Raw genomic sequence first — 22,053 nt, forward strand, 5'->3', positions numbered from 1 at the left:
TTTAGGCTTCGCGCACAGCGAAGGTAAGACAATATCCTCATTAAGATGGAATTCCGAAACTCGTTTCGGAAGAAAACAAGGATTAGGTCGCAAGACCACCTTATCCAAATGAACAACCAGGTACGGAGACTTGCAGGACAAAGCTGCCAGCTCCGACACTCTGCGAGCCGAAGTGATCGCCACCAAAAAGGCGACCTTTTTGGACAACATAGACAACGAGATCTCCCTGATCTGTTCAAAAGGAGCACGTTGCAACACAGACAGAACGAGATTCAAGTCCCAAGGGGGCAAAGGATCCCTCCTAGGAGGAACCAGATGCCGCACACCCTGAACAAAAGTGCCAACCAAGGAGTTGGAAGCCACGGGACGTTGAAACAGAACGGCCAGTGCAGACACCTGACCCTTTATCGTAGCCAGCGCCAAACGCTGATCAACACCCGTTTGAAGGAAAGACAGCACACGGGAAACCGAGTACGTGCGGGGTGAAAACCCCCTGGACTCACACCAGGCAAAATAGGCCTTCCAAGTACGGTAATAAACCTTCCCCGAGGAAGACTTCCTCGCGTTGATCAAAGTATGAACGACCTCTGGAGAGAGACCCTTCTCCTTCAGGACCTCGGTCTCAACAGCCAGGCCGTCAAAGCCAGCGACTGTAAAGCAGGATGGTATATCGGTCCTTGAGACAGTAGATCGTCTCGAAGAGGCAGACGCCACGGGGCGTCGACCGCCAGATTCACGAGGTCTGCGTACCAGGACCGGCGAGGCCAGTCCGGTGCCACAAGAATCACCGTGCTGCGTTCCGAGTGTAACCTGCGAAGGAACCTGGACAGCAACTGAATCGGTGGAAACGCGTACATCAGCCTGTACTGATGCCACGGGGCCACTAACGCGTCCGACGCGTCTGCCCGAGGGTCGCGCGTCCTTGCCACGAACCTTTTCACCTTGTTGTTGAGACGAGACGCGAACAGGTCCACATCTGGAAGACCCCACTTCGCGCACAACATCTGGAAGACAGCCGGGTGGAGAGACCATTCCCCCTGATCCAGGGTCTGGCGACTCAGATAGTCCGCCTGCCAGTTCTCCACCCCCGGAATGTGAACCGCCGTTATCGCCGGGACATGAGTCTCGGCCCAAGACAGAATGTCGGCCACTTCTCGAGCCGCTCGGGCACTCCTGGTGCCCCCTTGGTGGTTGATGTAGGCCACCGCCGTGGCATTGTCCGTCTGCACCCGAACCGGGCAGCCCTGCAGCCGGTCCGTCCAGCGATGAAGACAGAGACTTATCGCACGCAATTCCAGAATGTTGATTGGAAGGGAAGACTCCCCCTCCGACCAAGTTCCCTGGGCGGACAGAACGCCCAGAACACCACCCCAGCCCGACAGGCTGGCATCCGCGGTGATCACCGTCCACGAGACAGGACGAAACGACTTGCCCCCGGACACCAACGGGGACTGGAGCCACCACAGAAGGTTTCTTCTGGTGCGATGACTCAACGAGATTTGAAGATCCAGAGATTGAGGTCGCCCGTCCCACCTGGACAGGATCTCCGCTTGGAGACCCCGCGTGTGAAACTGGGCGAAGGGAATCGCCTCGAAGGCCGAGACCATCAATCCCAGACATCTCATGCACGTCCGCAGAGACGAGTGCGGAACGTCCCTGAGGGACCTGACTTCCTCCTGAAGAGTTCTGAGTTTGTCTTCCGGCAGGAAGACCTTCGCCTGCACCGAGTCCAGAATCATTCCCAGGTAGGGAAGACGAACCGACGGACTCATTGTCGACTTTGGAAAATTTATCGTCCAACCAAACTCCTGCAGAGTTTGCATCGTGACAGACAGGTCCTTCTCCAGACCCTGGCTGGTCGCAGACCGAACCAGAATGTCGTCCAGATACCCCAGGACAGAAATGCCCTGGGCCCTCAATAATGCCAGAACCGGTGCAAGCACCTTGGTGAAGACCCGCGGAGCCGAGGCGAGACCAAAAGGCAACGCCACGAACTGGTAGTGATCCTCCGCAATGGCAAATCGAAGGAACCTCTGGTGACCCTCGAAAATGGGGATGTGAAGATTTGCATCCTTCAAATCGATGGAGGCCATGAATTCCCCCGGAACCAGGGCAGCCACCACCGACCGCAGGGATTCCATGCGGAACTTGCGAACCCGCACAGAGCGGTTCAGAGCCTTCAAGTCTAGAATTGGACGAACCTTGCCCTCCTTTCTGGGCACGGTGAACAGATTGGAATAAAACCCCCGAAGTCTGTCCCGATGAGGCACCGGAACCACCACTCCCTGAGCCCTCAGGTCCCGCACCGCCAGGTGCAGGTCCCGCAAACGCTCTGGAGACAGTTGAAGATTTGAGGGAAAAAATCTGCTCTCCGGCCGAGAGAGAAACTCGATCTTGTAACCAGATCGAACGATCTCCTGAACCCATCTGTCCCGCACACGGGCCAACTAGGGCTGAAGAAAACCGAGCAAGCGTCCCCCCACCCCAAAACTGGGTGAGGGCGCCCCTTCAGGCCGAACTGTTATGGGCTGCAGATCCGGATTGGCCGGACTTCTGTTTCCCAGACCAGGGCTTCTTCTGAGAGCCTTGACCTTTGAACGGCTTGCCCTTGTAGTGCGGCCGAAAGGCACGAAAGGACCCCTGAGGGGGCCGAAAATTAGCATGCTTCTTCCCAGAAGCCCCCTTAGCCTTGGGGAAATGGGGCAAGAGAGTGCTCTTACCCCCGGTGATCCCCTTAATCAACACATCCAAGGACTCCCCAAAAAGGCGAGACCCATCATAAGGCAGATTGGCTAAGGTCTTACGTGAAGATTGGTCCACCGACCAACATTTTAACCAAACCAGGCGGCGAGACAACACCGCCACGCTGTGCACACGTGCAGCCAAAGGAACCAGGTCCAGGTCCGCATCACACAGATACATGACACCCTGGTGGATTTGATCCACCATATCCAGGGTCGCCGGCGAGGCCGAGTCGGCCACTAGGACGCGCCTAAGCATCTGCGTCCAACTTGCGATCGCCTGGGCCGCCATGAGAGAAGCAAACAGAGCTTTAAGCATAGAACCCGTAACAGAATAAGTATGACGGGCAAGAGACTCCAATCTCCTATCCGTGGCATCACGGAACACAGGGGAATCCTCTGCAGGAATCGCAGTGGCCTTGTGTAAAACCGCAATTGCGTGATCCACTGGGGGAGGCACACACCACCTTTCATCAGTGGAAGGCGAGAAAGGATAACGCAGCTTGAACCTACTTGGTACAGCAAAAGGTTTGCGCAGATTGCGCCATTGTTCCTTAACAGCGCGCTGAAAATCATTGCAGGGAAAAACCTGCGGCGTCCTGCGTTTTCTCTGCGTCCCATAGGCCGCCAAGGCAGCGGGGGGACACACTTCATCCTGCAAATGCAGTGTTTGCTTTATGGAAGCAATCAATTCATCCATGATTGCAAGCTCTTCAGGCGAGCCAGGGGGAGAATTATCAACCCCCTCAACTTCAGCCTCCACCTCGGACCCCACTAGATCTAGGGAGGAGCGGGACCCCGATAAGGAGGCCCCCGCCATAACAACCCCATCACCTTCACCCTCAGAATCAGAGGAAAGAGCAATTCTGGGTCTTTTAGTAGATTGAGCAGCCACCAGCATCTGCACCTGAGCAGCAAGGCCAGCCACAATAGTGGCTAAATCCCCCCCTGGGGGGGAAACAGCGGTCCCCTGGCTTTCCACCAAGGCGGTAGGAAATTTGCCCTCCTGAGAATCCATTGCCCCTGTAATGCCGGACAATAAAGGGTTAACTGCCCCTTTAAGCAAGCGCGGCAAGCGCAGCCCACCGCACCACACTCAAGCACAATGAGACCCCCACAGGGAATATGCAAACTGAACACAGGCAATGGATAGCAAGAACAGAAGGATAAAACCTGAGGAGACCCACGCCGCTGTTGCTGCCTCGATCGGTGTTCCTGGAAAGAGGAAGTGATGCTGCCAGGGCGCTCTATGAAAGCCTATGGAGGCTACAAGAAAATGGCCGCCATGCATGTAAAACATGCGGCCGGAGCGAGTGTAGGCAAAATGGCGCCGTTTGGCGCCGAAACCGCCGCTCCACAGTGCAGTAATGCACACATGACATCCCTGTATAGGAATACATGTCAGATCGCCGCAGCGATCGCTGTATATGCCCAAACATGCCAAAAAAACATGCCCCACAGCACACAGCTACTCACACTGACCAGGCTGACACACACAGTGTCACACAGCTCCTCCCCCCCCTTGCAGCCCACAGCATGCAGCCGAGAGATAGGGAGACAAGCAGTGTGAATAGAGGCAGGTTACACAGTCCCAGACTGACACCCCCCCAGACAGACAGGTCCCCACATAAATACACTTACCTCTCAATGGCGTGGGGGACCCGCACAGGCGAACAAGCCGCTGCACATGAGGCAGGGAGAGTCGCAATTCAAGACGCACAAAATGGGGGTTAAGAAACCGCACAGCGTCCAGTGAGGTAGCCACCTCACCAATCATCCCTGCACCGAACAGGGATGGGTCGTTCACTGTGCCAGGAGCGTTACCTGGCTGAACGCTCGATGGCAGGCTGGGAAGCCACTGACCCACGACCAGGGGGATCAGCCCGAGACCCAGCCCGCATGATCCTCTTCATCAGAAGAACTAACTAACGCTGACAAAAATAACAGCTAAGTAAAGGTAGAGAGAAAACTCAAACAAAATTTCAAAAAGACGAAAGAGTCTGGGGCAGAAAGCCCCAGCACAGAAAAAGCCAGCCACTCCTGACAAGCTAGACATTAAAACTGAGATATGGTTGCAGGAAGTAGGAGGGTATTGACTGAGGGGACCACCCCTTGAGGGTGGGATATGTTAAAAGCTTTAATGTTAACATATTCTGTTGCCTAGCTACTCCTTCGGAGCAAAGTCTAATACCCCATATGTGACGAATATGAAGAGGCGGCGACTGTCGGAGGACGTAAGAGAAATCCCATTTTCTCTTTCGTTCATCGACGGACACAGCACTCCATAAATCATAACTAATGGGACATCCAAAAGCAGTGGCAAAAGGTAAAATGAGGGGTGGGAAAAAAAACCCAAGGCAAAACATAAGAGGCCTTAACCAGGACCCCGTCTGAAAAATAAAGGTTTAAAGAAAAAAAAAATCCCTCAACAGTGAACAGCCACTCTTAAAGCGGAGTTCCGCCTCCCCCTCCAAAAATTAAAAGTCAGCAGCTACACATACTGTAGCTTCTGAATTTGAATATTAGGACACTTACTTGTGACACTTACTTGTCAAAAAGCAGGTACCCGTTCCCCCCACCCCCCTGAAAGGTGCCAAATGTGGCACGGGGGGGGGGGGGGGGGGGGAGAAAAAAGTGAGCGGAAGTTCCACTTTTGGGTGGAGCTCCGCTTTAAACAGCAGCCTGCAAAACATTGCGGCCAAAGAAGCATCCGCAGATGCCAAAGTATCTACCTCATAGAATTTTGTGAAGGTATGCATGGACGACCAAGTGGCCGCCTTGCAAACTTGTGATATTGAAACCTGATGACGGAAGGCCCAAGAAGCACTCCGTGTAGGAGTAGAATGCGCCGTGACAGGTGGAACCTGACCTTTAATGGAATAGGCCTGAGTCACCGTATGTCTGATCCATCTGGAGATGGTAGCCGAAGCGGCCAGCCCTTTTCTTGGTCCGTCCGTATCCACAAAAAGCGAGTCTGACCTCCGAAGACTCCGTAGCTGCCAGATACACCCGAATCGCACAAACCACATCCAAGGTATGTAAAGCAAATTCCTTGGGATGAGCTGGCTTGGGACACAAGGAAGGAAACACAATGTCTTTATTCAAATGGAAGTCAGAGACAACGTTTGGGCAGGAATGATGGACAGGGACGAAGAACCACTTTATCCCTATGGATCATCAAATAGGGACTGGGAAAGGATAATGCCGCCAATTTAGATATCCTGCGGCTGAGGTAACAGCCACCAAGAATGTTGCACTAAATTGAAATCCCATGGCGGCAAAAGAGACCATACAGGTGGAGCCACATGCCGAACCCCCTGAATGAAGGTATGAACTAAAGAGTGCATGGCTAGGGGTCGCTGAAAGAAGATTGCCAGCGTAGACATCTGGCCCTTGATGGTACTCAAGGCTAACTTCTGATCAACGCCCTATTGAAAATCACGTCCTGTGGTTCCTGAAATTTGTCCAGAGGAATGACCACCCTGGTCAGAATTAAAATCACACCTAGGTATAAATAAATTCCCTTGACAGGAATAGGGGGGACCTTAGGTAGTTCAGACATCACCTGAACCTTTGCAGGAATCTAATCCGCACAAGGAGACTCAGGACCTAAAAAACGTGAAAAGGACAAGCTTTATCCCCCTTTCTGGGTACCCCCCAAAAAAACTTATCGCAGACCTCCTTGACGCTCACCAAAGAAGTCTACGGGGCCGGAAACCAGCAAAGATGTTTGAATAATTTCAGAATAATGGGTGAGAGCAGCCCTTCATGCTGAAGGGGTCTGGTCAGTGGCCCAGGGAAGCTAGCTCTAGGCTTACCAGACCAAGGCTGCTTGGAATCTCCCTGAGAAGATTTAAAAGATCTATTCCCTTTATTCTCAGTCCCAGGAGCACAAACAAATTTTCTACGGGCTGAGGAGGAGGGCCCCCGTCTGCGACGAGGCTCCTTCCCTTTCCTGGATTGTGGAAGGAAGGTAATCTTTCGCCAGTAATACCTTTAATGATGTCATCCAGGGTAGTCCCAGAAAGGCGATCGCCTTGAAGGGGCAGATCAATGAGAGCTTTCTTAGAGGTTTGGTCTGCGGACCAATTTTTAAGCCACAGTACGCGGCTTATCACCACCGCTGAAACAGAAAGTTTGGACAGCACAGGAGCTGTATCCAAAGCTGCATCACAAATAAACTGCAGCCCATGGACCAACTCGTCTGCTAAATCAACATAAGCAGCGGGGGACTTGCTCACCCTCAAGGCCTTGGCGCAAAAGCTTGGCCTATTCAGTTAGGGTCTGAGACACTAAGACTGAGCTAAAGACTTGGCCGCAATGCCGAACCAGCCATATTAAACATGCTGAGTGCCACAGCCTCCCCTTTCTTGTCAGCCGGGTCCTTATAGGAAGGGGATTCCTCTACTGGGATCATAGTTGCTTCATTCAACCTGGAAACAGGAGGGTCCAGCCACTGGCTCCTCAAAGGGGTATCATACAACAAACCCTTTGGAGACCACAAAGAGTCATTTTGGTTGTTCCCATTCCTTACAGGAAAACCTGTCAAAATAAGGAACATAAGGAAACACCTTTGGAGTGCGAGGTGACTTATCCGTGCAAAATGACAGGCACTGCTGTGGCTACGTCAGCCGCATACTCCATTTTTAAAGTCTTACGCACTGCAGTATTAAGTGTGTCTACCAGCGGCTTTTCATTTGCTGTTGCCACCATGGAAGAATCATCCTCACTATAGGATGGATCTGGGTTATATACCAGCTGAGGACGGCCCATGGGCGTAGCCAGGTGTTTTTTGCTCTGCAGAGTCTTACTCCTGGAGGAGGCAATATAACCCACTAGTTATGATTTATGAAGCACCGTGTCCGTCGATGAATGAAAGAAAAATATAAATATTTCATATATTGGGTATTATTGTAATTGCCGAATGCCCAAAAAAGGAAAAAATGTCTAGACAATTAGCAATCTTTCTGTGCTTTACTGACAACAGTGTTCCCTGTGAATATACACATATTCATGGGTAACAGGGTCAGCAATGTTGACCAAACATTACATAATATAGTTTGTATATGAACTCACATACCTGTCAACACCGTCCCAGCGGTACCCTGGCCAGATATTGAATCTGTTTAGGGGAGGATTTGGACCCTTATATCTTGGGCGCTCTGGAGAGAGAAAAAAAAAAAAAAAAGCATTTTATCTCTAATTTGCTGTCACAGAACAAAATAGGAAAAATAAATAGTGTCAAAGTCCTCACACGAATTCATACAATGAATCACTGAGGTACTTAGACATCCTTGGGTATACCACTGCCAAGAAGGCACTGCTGAGTGACCGGTTTCTACAGTTGGAAGGAATGGCAGATACTGACAACACAGCAGCCTATTTTTGTGGAGAATAGCCATAAGGATTACTACCCTTCTCATCAAATGTTTACATTCCTAATCTTGCTGAATATGGCTTGATCAAGCGACTCATCTCAGTAAAGCTGGCCATACACAGATAGATTTTTTTCCATGAATCCAGCGAGTGAATGAAAAAAAACAGATGATGCCATCCATGCTAACAGCAGGGACGAAGAATGTCTGTACTGGCTACTGCATACTGACAGCAGCACCGATGGCTGCCAAAATTCCCGAACAGTGCATGTATCTTATTGGATGGAGGCGTTGTTCATAGTTACATATAGTTACATAGTAGGTGAGGTTGAATAAAGACAATAGTCCATCCAGTTCAACCTGTGTAGGTGTGTGTGGCTGTAATCAGCTCACATAACCCTGAATGTTCTGATCCTTGAGATGTAAGTCTAAGAGTCTTTTGAAAGCCACCATACTACCCGCAGAAACCACCTCTTGTGGTATAGAATTCCACAATCTTGTAGCTCTAACAGTAAAGAACCCCCCATGTTGCCTGAGGTTAAAACGCTTCTCCTCTAATCGCATTGTATGCCCTCGAGTCCTCATGCAATCCCTTCGAATGAACAGCTTTTTTTCTAAGCTGGGATCCCCATTAAGATATTTATAAATTGCTATCATGTCCCCCCTCAGACGTCTCTTCTCCAGGGAGAATACAATCGAGCGATTGTAGACGCTCTTCATAGTCAAGGTCCTCCAATCCCCTAATTAGTTTAGTTGCCCTTCTCTGGACTCTCTCCAGCTCCAACACATCCCTCCTGAGGACTGGCGACCAGAACTGGACGGAATACTCCAGATGCGGTCAGACCAGAGTTTTATAAAGTGGAAGGATTATAGTCTTATCTCTGGAATACATCCCTTTCTTTATGCATGCTAATATTCTGCTGGCTTTGGCAGCTGCCGCTTGACATTGCATGCTGTTGCCTAATCTATCATCAACCAAGACTCCCAGATCCTTCTCCATTTTTGATTCCCCCAAGGGTTCCCCTCCTAACGTGTATTGTGTTTTTATGTTTTTAGTCCCCAAGTGCAAAACCTTACACTTCTCCACGTTAAACCTCATTTGCCATGTCGTTGCCCACTCTGTAATTTTGTCCAGGTCATTCTGTAGGATATCTGCTTCATGCTGTGCAGTTATTGCCCTGGCCAATTTTGTGTCATCTGCAAAAACTGATATCGAACTACTGATCCCGACCTCAATGTTGTTTATGAATAAATTGAACAAGGTTGGTCCCAGGACTGAGCCCTGGGGCACCCGCTTACTACCTCAGACAAGTCTGAGTATGTGCTGTTTATTACCACTCTTTGGACACGCCCTTTAAGCCAATTCCCTATCCAAGAGCAAACCCTGCGGTCGATACCTGCAGACCTCATTTTATAAATTAAGCGCTTGTGGGGAATTGTATCAAACGCCTTAGCGAAATCCAAGTACACCACATCCACTGGTCTCCCCCTATCTAGCTCACAGCTCACCTCCTCGTAGAATGTTAAGAGATTGGTTTGACAAGAACGCCCATTTGTAAACCCGTGCTGATTACTGCTGATGATGTTGTTGTCTTTAGCAAACTCTACGATATAGTCCCTTATCATCCCCTCCAGAAATTTACATACTATTGATGTCAAACTGACAGGCCTATAATTTCCCGGGATATGCCTCTGGCCCTTTTTGAATATCGGAATCACGTTAGCTTTCTTCCAATCCCCTGGTACATCTCCTGTCCTAATACTGTCAGCAAAGATCAGGAACAGTGGTCTGGATATAACCTTACTGAGTTCCTTGAGTACTCTTGGATGTACGCCATCCGGGCCTGGTGATTTGTTTGTGTTAAGTTTATCCAGCCTTTACCTGATTTCACCCTCTGTTAGCCATAGTGGCAAGTCCTGTGTATTACTACTAACCATACGGTCATGGTCAGTGTACCCCTCAGTTTCCTGTGTAAAGACTGACGAGAAAAAAGCATTCAGCACGGTTGCTTTTTCAGTGTCCTCTGTAACCATCCTCCCATCATTGTTAATTATGTGTGCAATATGCTCTGCCCTAGTTTTTTTGCTGTTGATATATTTAAAGAATTTCTTTGGTTTTTTTTTACTATCCTCCGCTATTTGTCTCTCAAAGTTGATTTTAGCCATCTTGATTTCTTGTTTACTTTTCTTATTTGCCTCCTTGTATTGCTCGAAAGTCGATACTGTGCCCTCTGATTTATACTTCTTGAAGGCCAATTTTTTTCCCCTAATAAGTTTTTTGACGCTACGGTTTAACCAGCCAGGTTTGGCTTTGTCTCTTCTAAATTTATTTCCCATAGGAATGCACTGCAAGATGCCTTTGCCTAATATGTTCCTAAAGCATTCCAATTTTTACTCTGTGGTCAGGGATCCCAGGGTTTGGTCCCAGTTTACCCTTTCCATCAATGAGTACAATTTTGGAAAGTTTGCCCTTCTGAAGTTTAGGGTTCTTATGTTCCCCACTTGCCTTGTTATATTGTTATTTATACTAAATGTGATCATCCTGTGATCGCTAGAGCCCAGGTTGTCCTGGACTCCTACCTCCGAGATTAGGTCTGGGTCATTAGTGATCAATAGATCCAGGACTGCATTTTCTCTAGTCGGAGAATCCACCAACTGTGACATGTAATTATCCAGTAAGGTTTCCGTGAATAGGCGGGCCTTCTGTGAGTGTGTAGTCCCCTCGTCCCAGTCAATGTCGGGATAATTGAAGTCCCCCAATATGATGACTGATCCCAATTTTGCCACTTTACTCATTAGTGCTAAGAATTCCAGCTCTACCTCCTCCCCTTGGTTAGGTGGCCTATAGCAAACCCCCACAATTACTTTCCCCTTTTCTCCTTCCCTATGGAGTTCAACCCACACAGATTCTAAATCCATGCTCATCCCATCCGTAATGTCACTCCTTTCTATCACCTTTATATTGTTCTTGACATAGAGACATACCCCTCCCCCTCTTTTTCCTACCCTGTCCTTCCGGTACACCGAATACCCTTGGATATTGGCCAGCCAGTCATGTGAGGGGTCGAACCAAGTCTCTGTTATTCCCACAAGGTCTATGTCCTCCTCATGTACCAATATTTCCAACTCATCCATTTTATTAGCTAGGCTCCTGGCATTAGCATATACCCCTCTTAGTTTTACGGAAGTTAAGCGCAATTGGCGGTTATGTTTATTTCTGTTTGGTCTGAGATTTTCCCGCACAGACCTGCCAATTGACATTGTGGACCTACTGTCGCTGCTGACCCTACAGCTGCCTTCAGTCCTCTGCTCCCTCCTGACTGACTCTACTTCTGAGCCCTCCCCCCCGTCTCCTAGTTTAAAAGCCCCTCCAACTTGGTGGCCATCTTTCTCCCCAAAAGAGCTGTACCGTCCCCATTAAGGTGCAGCCCATCCTTACTAAAGAGCCGGGAGCCGACTGAGAAGTCAGCCGAGTTCTCCAGGAACCCAAACCCCTCCTTCCTACACCAGTTCCTCAGCCACTTGTTAAGTTCCCTAATCTCCTTCTGCCTCTCCTGTGTGGCTCGAGGTACAGGCAGTATTTCAGAGAAAACCTCCTTGGAGGTCCTTTTCCTCAATCTATTACCCAAGTCCCTGAAATCGTTCTTAAGGATCCTCCACCTACCTTTAACTTTGTCATTAGTGCCCACATGCACCATGACCACTGGGTCATCCCCAGCCCCGCCCAACAATCTGTCTGCCAGATCTGCGATATGCCGAACGTGGGCACCCGGTAAACAACAAACTGTTCGGTTCACGAGATCTTTTTTACAGATTGCCCTCTCTGTCCTCTTGATAATTGAGTCCCCAACTACCACAACCTTTCCTGAGTTACAGCCCCCCTTCTTCCTGGAGCCGTCCCTCCCCTGGCAGCTGGGGGAGGGTGCATGCTCCAGCTCTGCCACCCCTGAGTTGATATCCCCCTCAACCTGCAACTCTGCAAATTTGTTAGGGTGTACCAACTCAGGATTGGCCTCCCTGGCACTCCTCCCTCTACCCTTCCTAACAGTCACCCAGCTGCGTACCTCTGCTGCTTGCGTCTCCTCTATGCTGGCCCCTCCTCCGGTTCAACCGACACAATTTTGCAACCAGCTCCTTTGATTTTGCAAACAAAGGATGTTGGGTGAAATGGTGCTTATTCATTAGGAACTGGGAAAATTTGCTATGTGCACAGCCAGCTTAATTTTACATGTTAGGTTAATGTACACTAAAAAGAGCATAAAAATGTTCCACTTTGCCAATTATTTTCAAGCAGCAGTAGAAGAGAGCTACTACATTCCAAGTCAATTTGCTAAAATAATATGCTAAAGAAAGCTACCTTCAAGTAAACAATAATTTGCTGCTTTTAATATACATATATATATATATATATATATATAAATAAAACAGTTATATATCCATCGGGAATTTTATTTAAAAAATAAATCTTCAGTAATTTAAATCTAGTATCTTGCAGGCATTTGTCAACACTAAATGAAAAGTATTCAGTGGTGGTTATTACAGGCAATCCACTATTTGTCTACACTGCTCTAATCTCTTTGCTGTCTCTACAACTGCACTATACAAGAGCCTGTACAATTCTTTAAATTCTATGAATACAAGGGAATACTGCTAAATGTATCAATCCATAAGATTTGTGAATTACAGAATTTATCAAGTCAGTTTTTGCCACATTGTACCTTGTTTTGGGGAAATTTACCTTTCTTTTTGCTTTCTTCAGTCTTCTTTTTCAGGAATTTAGCCATTGGATCTCCATCTCTTTCCTGTTCACGTAACATGCGATCTAGGTCAGTGTCATTAATGTATCGAGCCAGAGGCTTTGACATCTCCCGAACTGCATCTTCTATGTTTTGACGCTGCTGTTTCTGCTGTGCCAGACTGAAAGAAATTGCACATTGTCATCTCAAAGTTTTGCTGTGTATTGAAAGCATTCTAGCTGCTTGCAGTAATAAAAAAATATTAGGTCGCATACCCTTTGCCCCACTGGGCATACTTCTCATCACGTTTCTCTTTGGTGGCTTGTTTCTGAAGCTGCTCCTCACGCTCTCTTTTTAAGTCTCTTCGTTTTCCACTTTTGTCTCTGAAAATGGTTTCTGCTTTTTTTGAATCCTCTGCACAGAAAATATATTACAAATTAGGAGAAAAAAAAGGCTTCAAACATTAACGAAACAGGGAAAACTTAGTGATTGTAAAGTCTTGTTTTTTTTTAACAAACTTATTATACTTAACTCCTCTTGGCAGTTGGTTTTGCACAGAGCAGCCCAAATCCTCTTCTCAGGTCCCTCTTCGGCTCTCGTGGGCCCCGCCTCCTGTCAAGTGCCCCCACAGCAAGCAGCTTGCTATGGGGGCACCTGAGCCGAGCTGCAGCTCCATGTGCCCATTCAGACATGGAGCTGCCATTTGGCCCTGCCCCCCCCTCTCTCCTGCTTGGCTGATTGACAGCCTCGGAAGCCAGTGGTGCACGGCTGTGTCTCAGCTAATCAGGAGGGAGAGTCCCAAACGGCCGAGGGACTTGTAGACATTTTGCTGGATAGAGAGAGGGTTCCGGGAAGTATTAGGGGGTGCTGGGGAGCCTGCTGCACACAGAAGGCTTTTTATGTTAATGCATAGACTGCATTAAGATAAAAAAGCTTCCGACTTTACAACTCCTTTAATTGGTCATTCAATCCCAGACTTTGTGTAGTTTTCCAACTGTGAATCTATCTATTGTCCAGTGCTGTAAACAAAAGGCCTTTTAATTGGTACTCATGGAACTGGGTAAAGTGTCTGTCACCTGGAATTAGAAAATTACCCTAAGTAGCTGCACATACTTTAAATGTGCATATTATATGTGCCATATAAATAAAATAGTTTAATTTGTTTATTAATAAATCAAGCATTCACTTAGGGGTGATATTTAGACTGTTGCATGCAACGCCTAATGTGATGGAAGTAATGGCACACTCCTTTTTAGTCACTGCAAACAAGGAATCAATCTCAGACCAGTCTGATAGAGCTGGAGAACAAGTCTGTAAATAACATCTACAAACCCTTACTTGCCCTGTACCCACTGACAGAATCTGATATCTCTAGATTTGCACATAACATACAATTTTATTCATAGAGCTATATGCACTTCAGGAAGCTAAGGTCATGTTTCTGTCTGGAATTTTTCAGTAAACAGTGTTTTAAGGAGAGAAAACACAAGGGAAGTGTGCAAGTATTCCAGAGATGTATTAGATAGAGGAATATTGATGTACTCCTAAAATCCAAATTGTGGAGTACAGTGCAGGACACAGGCGGATATTCAGACCCTTGGTTCGAGGCTGGTAACTCCAGGTGATTAAACACTGGCAAAATTTTACTTGACATGCTTTTTCTGGGCTTACCCCTATAACCTTACCACACTATGTGAAATCTCCATTTTTTTTTTTTTAGCAAGCAATGCAGAGTAAAGATTACAGGACACAGGTTGCATATTCAAAGACTCGGGGACATCTTTGAAGAATGAAGAGTGGGCAACAACAAGGCAAACAGAACTGTTTGAAAGATCAAAAATGGCTCTTTACAGGAGAGCTGCTTCTTTAGACGCACACCAGACAGAAGTGATAGCCATGAAGACGACAATTTTGCAGGAAACATCATCCAAGCAGAGGGCAGTGTCTGCAAGTGTAAGGCTATAGAGCGCTTTTGACAGTGTATCAAATTTGTCAGAATAATCTTTAAATTAAGAAACCTCTTCTATAGGCACAGTAAGATGTTTTTTAAGGATAATACAACATGGTTTACTAGGAAGAACAGACCACTTTTTGGCAAATTCTTTTTCTAATGGATAGTTTGGTAAAGATTTTCAGAAGGGAGAAATTATTTTCAAGATTAACAATTGTCATAAATTGCCTATTCTATTTGTTCATGAATGGGGAATGTTTTTTGTAGACCCTGTAATACCCAAGGGGGTATGGAGAGACTGAGGAAAATCAAGCACTACGATGCCGAGGCTTTTGTGCACAGCAGAAGTGAGCCACGTCTACACTAGAAGGCCCATTGCGTGAAGCAAGAACTTCAAGAGTATGTGAGGCCGGAAGCGAGAAGTCTTCCACAGCCTTCTCCAACACTGCCTCTTCTGGGTCCCCTTCATTCCCCTTAATGTCTGCACCCTCTAGAGGTGGAATTTCACAGCAGACACGGTAGGGGGGGGGGGGAGGAGGGTGCAGTGTAGGTTAATTAGCTATTTTGTGCTCTGGACAGGGATGATTGTATTAAAGCTGTTAGTTGCTTCCGGTTCCGGCGCCCATGTAAGAGGCTGTGAGGGACACCGGCTCCGGCACTAACCCGCACATTTAACCCTCCCCAAGAGTCTGGACGAACCTCTCGACTGCACAACCCACTCCCGGACCTCTGGTGTCACCGCAGGATGGATCGATACCTTCGCCCGAACGGCTCCGCCGCACCGCCGCCAATCGAGACCGCGGCTTCAACTCCGGCCTGCAACGAGGCCGTCATGGCGGATGCCGCGCCTTTATCTTCAACGGCCCGGCAAGGTCAGTCTCCATCCCCACTGCCTGACACCCAAATTGCCTCATTAGCCCAGGCTGTCGCCGCACTATTGTCGCCCACAATCACCGAGGCTGTGGACAAAGCAATAGCCTCAGGAATGGCTCAGATCCGCAAGGAACTGGGGGATCACTCCCACAGACTGCAAGAATTGGAGCACAGGCTGTCTGATGTGGAGGACGAGCTACAGGGCTCTTTCTCCATGGACCAACAAGCCAGACAGACCCAGAGATACTTGTTAGACAAATTGGACGATTTAGAGAACCGTTCTCGAAGGAACAACCTCCAGATAATAGGCCTCCCTGAAACCTATGGGGCTGATACCCTCATGGACATAGTCACTACTCGTCTCCCTTTGGCCCTGGGGATCCATACCACATGCACGGCTGAGAGGGCCCACCGTTTGGGGGCCCCGTCCAATGACAGGAAGACACCTCGCCCTGTTATAGTGAGATATCTGAACTATATGGATCGGCAAAACATCCTCAAATCATTCCGCAACGCAAAAACGTTCCAAGTTGATGGCCACAAGTTGTTGGTCTTTGCAGACTACTCGCAGGAGGTAACAAGGCGTAGAAAAGCATTTCAGCCGCTTTGCCAAGCACTATACCGAAAATCTATTAAATTCACCTTGGCATACCCTGCTACTTTACGTTTCTCAGACTTGTCAGGGGAACAAAAATCGTTCACGTATCCTGAGGAAGCCATGCATTTTCTCGAGCGCCACTTCAACATCCAGGTGGATATGCCTGCAACGCCTTCTCCCCAACGCCCGCAGGGGGCTAGAGAACAACGCAGCCCGAGGAAAGACCCGGCGAAAAAGCGTCGCACCAATGGATCTGCGTCCCGCCAAAGACAACGCTGAGCGCCTTGATCTTCCTTTGATGTGACGACACTCTTTCCAAGTATTGGATGCCTTTTTTCTATCCTATCCTTTAGTACCGTTGTTTGGGACATTGCTGGCACCAGCGCTGGCAATGGTTTGCTCTTCAAACACCACGACTGCCACTGCACCCTACGGTTTGGGACGCTATATTGCTGACCTGCATGCTCTCAGCAATATTTCTTTTGTGATCCGCACTACACGGAACTGTACACTCACGTTCACCTTTGCGGATCTACATAAGGTCGTATGATATTTGAGATGTTCTACTGCATTGGTTCCTTCATCTTTGATGAAATGTTATGTTATCTGCTCTGACGCTATTCATTCCTTTTTGTTACGATTATGCACAGCCTTACAGTTATCCAGCCTTGCCCTAGCCCTTGGCATCTATGATCATCGCTTCCATCCGGCTTAAGCGGTCGATCCAACCTATACGCTTTTGGTTTGACCCAGACGTAGATCATAGGGATTCCGGTAACGCTGTCCATAAGCATGTCTCCCTACATGAGGAAAAAAGTGAAGTCCCGATGTTTTTGGTTTTCCACCCTTTACCTCCTTCCTCTGACCCATGTTGGGTCAAGTTACCCCTTCCCTGTACCTACCTGTAAGCTAGGATCCAATGACTCATTCCCATGATGTATAGGTCACTTGCCTACCTTGGTATATTACACATGGCACCGTCTCACTACCCTTGTTGCTCTGTACTGCTTCGCGGCTCAATCCTACCCACATGATCCCCCATGACCGTAGTCTCATGGAACGTTAAGGGTCTCAGGTCGCCTCATAAGCGGATGGCCGTCCTTAGACACCTGAAGCGTCTACGGGCGGACATAGCCATATTACAGGAATCCCATCTGGAGGAGAGCGACTTCTGTAGAATGAAAAAACTTTTGGTAGGGCAGGTATATGGTTCACCGACAGTTAAGGGTAAATCGGGAGTCTTAATTCTTATTCATAAGAACTATACTGCCACGGTAAAACACGCCCACTTTGACAAGGAAGGACGTATAGCTCTACTACATCTCACCGACTCTCATCAAGACTGGGTGGTGGCTGGGGTGTACGCTCCTACGACCCCCTCAACGACGTTTTTTCAGACACTGTCTCATGACTTGGCCCCCTTTCTGCACCTGCCATTACTGGTGGCAGGTGACTTTAACCAACTTATGTCCCCATCAGAAGATAGGTCTCGTGCAATAGGCTCTTCACCTGCCTCACGCCACTATCACTCCCCCCTGTTACTCCATATGACGGAAAGCCTACACTTGACGGATGCCTGGCGTCTGTCTAACCCTACGGGCAGAGAGTTCACTTTTTTCTCCCACCCCCACCGTACACTCTCGCGGATTGATTACACATTGACGAATGACAAACTGCTCCCATACACTGGCGCACCTAAAATACACGACATTGCCATCTCGGACCACGCCCCCATCTCGATAGACATCTCCATATTCGCCCACGCACCTTCCTTCAAACACTGGCGATTCCCCTCATATCTAGCCAAAGATCCAGGGGTGGTCACGCTCATCCAGGACGCGTGGTCGGAATTCATGGACACCAATGCCTCCTCCTCTATATCCCCTACCCTATTATGGGAAACGGGCAAAGCGGTTCTTCGGGGCCGCATCATCTCCTACGTGTCAGCTTACAAGAAACGCATCGCACAAGCCTATGTGACTGCCAGCACTTCCCTCAGGGAAGCTCAGGCGACCCTATATCACACTAACACCCCTGAACACAGAGAGGCGTGGCGTGAAGCGAAGGAAGCTTTTGACAAATGGGCCGACACCAGGGAACGCCTCTATAGAACCCAGCAGGAGTGGAAATATCACTCCTTTGGGAACAAACCGGGAAAGCTACTAGCCTCCCTATGCCGGGCCCCCTTTACACCTACCCACGTCACCTCCCTGAGAGACTCAGACGGCAACCTGGTAGACTCCCCCTTCAGACATCAATAGGGTATTTGCGGACTTCTACACCTCACTGTATAGCCACGAACCCTGCGACGAGGCCGTGGCCTCTCGCTGGCTGTCCTCGGTTGACCTCCCCAAGGTAACTACTGATCAACTGGCATCTCTGAACGCTCCGATAACATTGGAGGAAGTGCGCGACACCATTCAAGGGCTGTCACCCGGGAAATCTCCTGGGCCTGATGGCTACACTCCTGAGTTCTACAAACTGGCTAGGGACCTACTCGCACCTACCCTCCAGTCAGTCTTCCACCACATTTTGACTGGTCACCCCTATCTGCCCACGGGCTACCAAGCCCATATCAAGCGGATATATAAAAAGGGTAAGGACCCCAGAGACCCGGGATCATATAGGCCTATTTCCCTATTGAACATAGACTCCAAACTGCTCTCCAAGATTATCGCAGGTAGACTGGCGCTCATACTTCCTACGCTCATACATCCTGCCCAAGCAGGATTCACCAAAGGCAGGTCAGCAACATCTAATATAAGGAAGGTCCTACTGGCACTTGAGGTCTCAAGACTGAACCCAAACAACCAGGCAGCCATTATCACCCTAGATGCCGAAAAGGCTTTTGATAATGTTAATATACAATGGCTAGATAAGGTGTTGTCCTGCTTCGGCTTCTCGGGCCCCTTCCTACACATGATCAGGACCATGTACGCCTCCCCCGCAGCTCAGGTGGTAGTAGCCGGCCACGCCTCGCAACCCTTTCAACTGTTTAAAGGTACTAGGCAGGGGTGCCCATTGTCACCCCTGCTGTTTAACTTGGCTCTGGAACCACTATCCAGATTTATGCTGACGCACCCTGAGCTCCAGGGTATTGAGGTGGGACAGGAAGAGCTACGTACGGCGATGTTCGCCGACGATGTGTTGATATTTACTGCAGACCCTGGCCACGACCTGCCTATCATACAACAAATTTTTGCGGACTACCGGCATTGCTCGGGCCTCCGCATCAATTTCACTAAAAGCGAGGTACTCCCCCTGAACACCACGCAAACCCCACAATGGGCGTCTTCTTCTCCACTTCGCATCACCACAAGCCACATCACCTACTTGGGAGTTAACATAGGGCCCTTCTCGTCCTCTTTATACAGGCTAAACTTCACTCCTGTTATAGACAAGATGATAGCCGAACTGAAGAATTGGGCAGATCTCCCGCTATCGTTCAAGGGCAGATGCCACCTATACAAAATGGCTACCTTCCCTAAATTGCTTTACCCTCTTCAAACACTGCCACTTCTCCTAAAACATACTGACGTCAAAAAGTTACATAGAGCTGTATCTCTCTTCTTATGGAAGGGGAAACGGGCCAGAATCTCAATGTCTAAGCTACACTTATCTACGCGAGAGGGGGGTGTGGACCTTCCGAACACCCGCATATATAATGTGGTCTGCTTGCTACGATCATGTATGGATTGGTTGAGCCGCGAATCGAGATACACCAACTTCTCCCTGGAATCGCAGTTGGCTGCCCCTTATGATCTCACAGCACTGCTGCACTGCGGGATCGCGGACTTGCCTGTGTCTCTGGGACGCAATCTTCTGCTCAGGGACACTGTGATGGCGTGGAGGGAGCTGCGGAAACGCTTTAAGTTGCCCCAGCGTCTCTCCAGCTATCTACCTATCCGTAACCACCCCATGTTCCCGCAGGCACAGCAGTGCTCGGCTTATGAGGAGTGGGCAAGGCGAGGGATCACTAAATTTGCGCAGTTGTATGATACCTTAACTGGTAAACCTCTTCCCTTTGTAGCATTCATGGCAAAGTTCAACCTTACGTCTGACCATTTTTTATACTTCCATCAGTGTGTAAGCTTTGTGGACTCTCTCTGCCACACACCTTCGAACCGCTTTAGAACTTCCGTCCTGGATACTTGGATACAACAACACAAGCACAAAATATCCCACATGTATAAACCGTTGCACTCTGAACTCTATCAGGGGACCTCCACCCAGGTTGCTAGGGCATGGAATGCTCAGCTTCAGTCCGACGACGCCCACCTCCGCATCCTGTCAGGGTACCTGACCACACGCCGCTTTATAACCAATGAGTTTTGGAGGGAGCAGCAATTTAAGATCATGCACCGAGCATATCTCCCTCATATCAGATGGTCTTCGGACATTTCTCATCACTTCTGCACACTGTGCAAGATACAATTCCCCTCTCTGCTTCACAAGTTCTGGCAATGTCCTCCTATATCCGCCTACTGGGACAAAGTGCTACGATACATAGCCAGATACACGGGGATTTCCCTACCAAAAGACATCTATCTCCTGCTGTTTGGTGACCTCTCACTGCAAATACTGCCACTGCCCAAACACTCAAGGAAACCCCTACTGGACTACAAACTGTGGATACTAACCTGCCTCATGGTAACACGCAGATTAATACTAAAGCATTGGATGACCTCCGAACCTCCCACCGTCCGCGAATTACATAATGACTTATCTATTCTCAGGGATAGGGAGCTGGTGGGCTTGCAATATTCCTCCTCCAGTGGACATAACCGCCTGCTCAGAAAATGGTCTGCTTCCCCCCCCCCCCCCCTGGGGGACAGCACCCCCCTCTGTGATCTGACCTGACCCAGAATGTTATGACACGAAATGTTTGATGGTTTACTTTTTTCCTTAGGCTGATCACGCTCCGCTCTCACACTCACGCTGATCTATATGGGAACCGAGCGTCATCACTCTTCGCCAGCATCTAGACAGGTGATCTCAGGTATTCTTGTCATAAAGGGTAAATGAGACGGTGTCCTACAATGTTTACTACTTGCATGCATGTCATTTTATGCTTCTCAAGGCGGGCTCTGAACCCGCCTCTTTTGCTTTTACTGATTTTGCGTAATAATTTCCCTAGCTTCACCCTTCTCCCTCCCTCCTCCCTCTCCCTGTCCTCTTCCCTCCCTGTCCTTCCCCCCCCCTCCCCCTACCCAGATCCACCTTTCCACTCCCATATCTCCCCTCCCTCCTACTACCCTCTACCATACTCCCCTTGTTACTATACAGGAAACTGGGAACTCTGCTACCGCAGTCACCCATGCCCCCCTTTCAATAACGCCCTCCCGTGCAGTTCCTCAAAAGTTTTCTCAGGTTAACTGTTATGACCGTTATGCACTCTGTTATACCATGTTGTATGCACCACACCCGCTGTATATTCTCGTGTGGTCATGTTGTTTATTGTTGTTGTACAGAGTTGAACTCTAATAAAATGTTTTTCAAAAAAAAAAAAAGCTGTTAGTTGTCCAAGTATTCCTCAGTTCGGTAGACCACTGCATGCCTGAGATACAGCTAGAATGGAATGCAGAGATTGATGTTAAAATAGAGTCTTACTTCAGGAATGCAGAGATTGATGTTAAAATAGAGTCATACTTCAGTGCAAGTTAAGCATTGTGACTGAGTGGTCTGAGGGTTTTGCAGGCCTTTGGCAGAGTGAATGTTCACCTGAACTTTTCCCGAGGTTCCCTTGTGCCTGGTTTCTACCATTCCTATTGGTGTGGGT

The 22,053-nt window shown here is 48.6% G+C and overlaps 1 protein-coding gene across 1 annotated transcript in view; it reads right to left on the bottom strand.

Annotated features, from left to right (window-relative positions):
* Positions 1–22,053, bottom strand: part of BUD13 (BUD13 homolog) — an 88,564-nt gene that overhangs the window by 3,602 nt on the left and 62,909 nt on the right. The window contains exons 8-10 of the mRNA XM_082273974.1: positions 13,128–13,266; positions 12,855–13,033; positions 7,822–7,903 (exon numbers count right to left, since the gene is read on the bottom strand). Coding sequence (XP_082130100.1) covers positions 7,822–7,903; positions 12,855–13,033; positions 13,128–13,266 — 400 coding nt within the window. The remainder of the gene's footprint in view (positions 1–7,821; positions 7,904–12,854; positions 13,034–13,127; positions 13,267–22,053) is intronic.

Source organism: Pelophylax lessonae (genome assembly GCF_965119305.1).
Source record: "Pelophylax lessonae genome assembly, chromosome: 12".
Classification (NCBI taxonomy): Eukaryota; Metazoa; Chordata; class Amphibia; order Anura; family Ranidae; genus Pelophylax; species Pelophylax lessonae.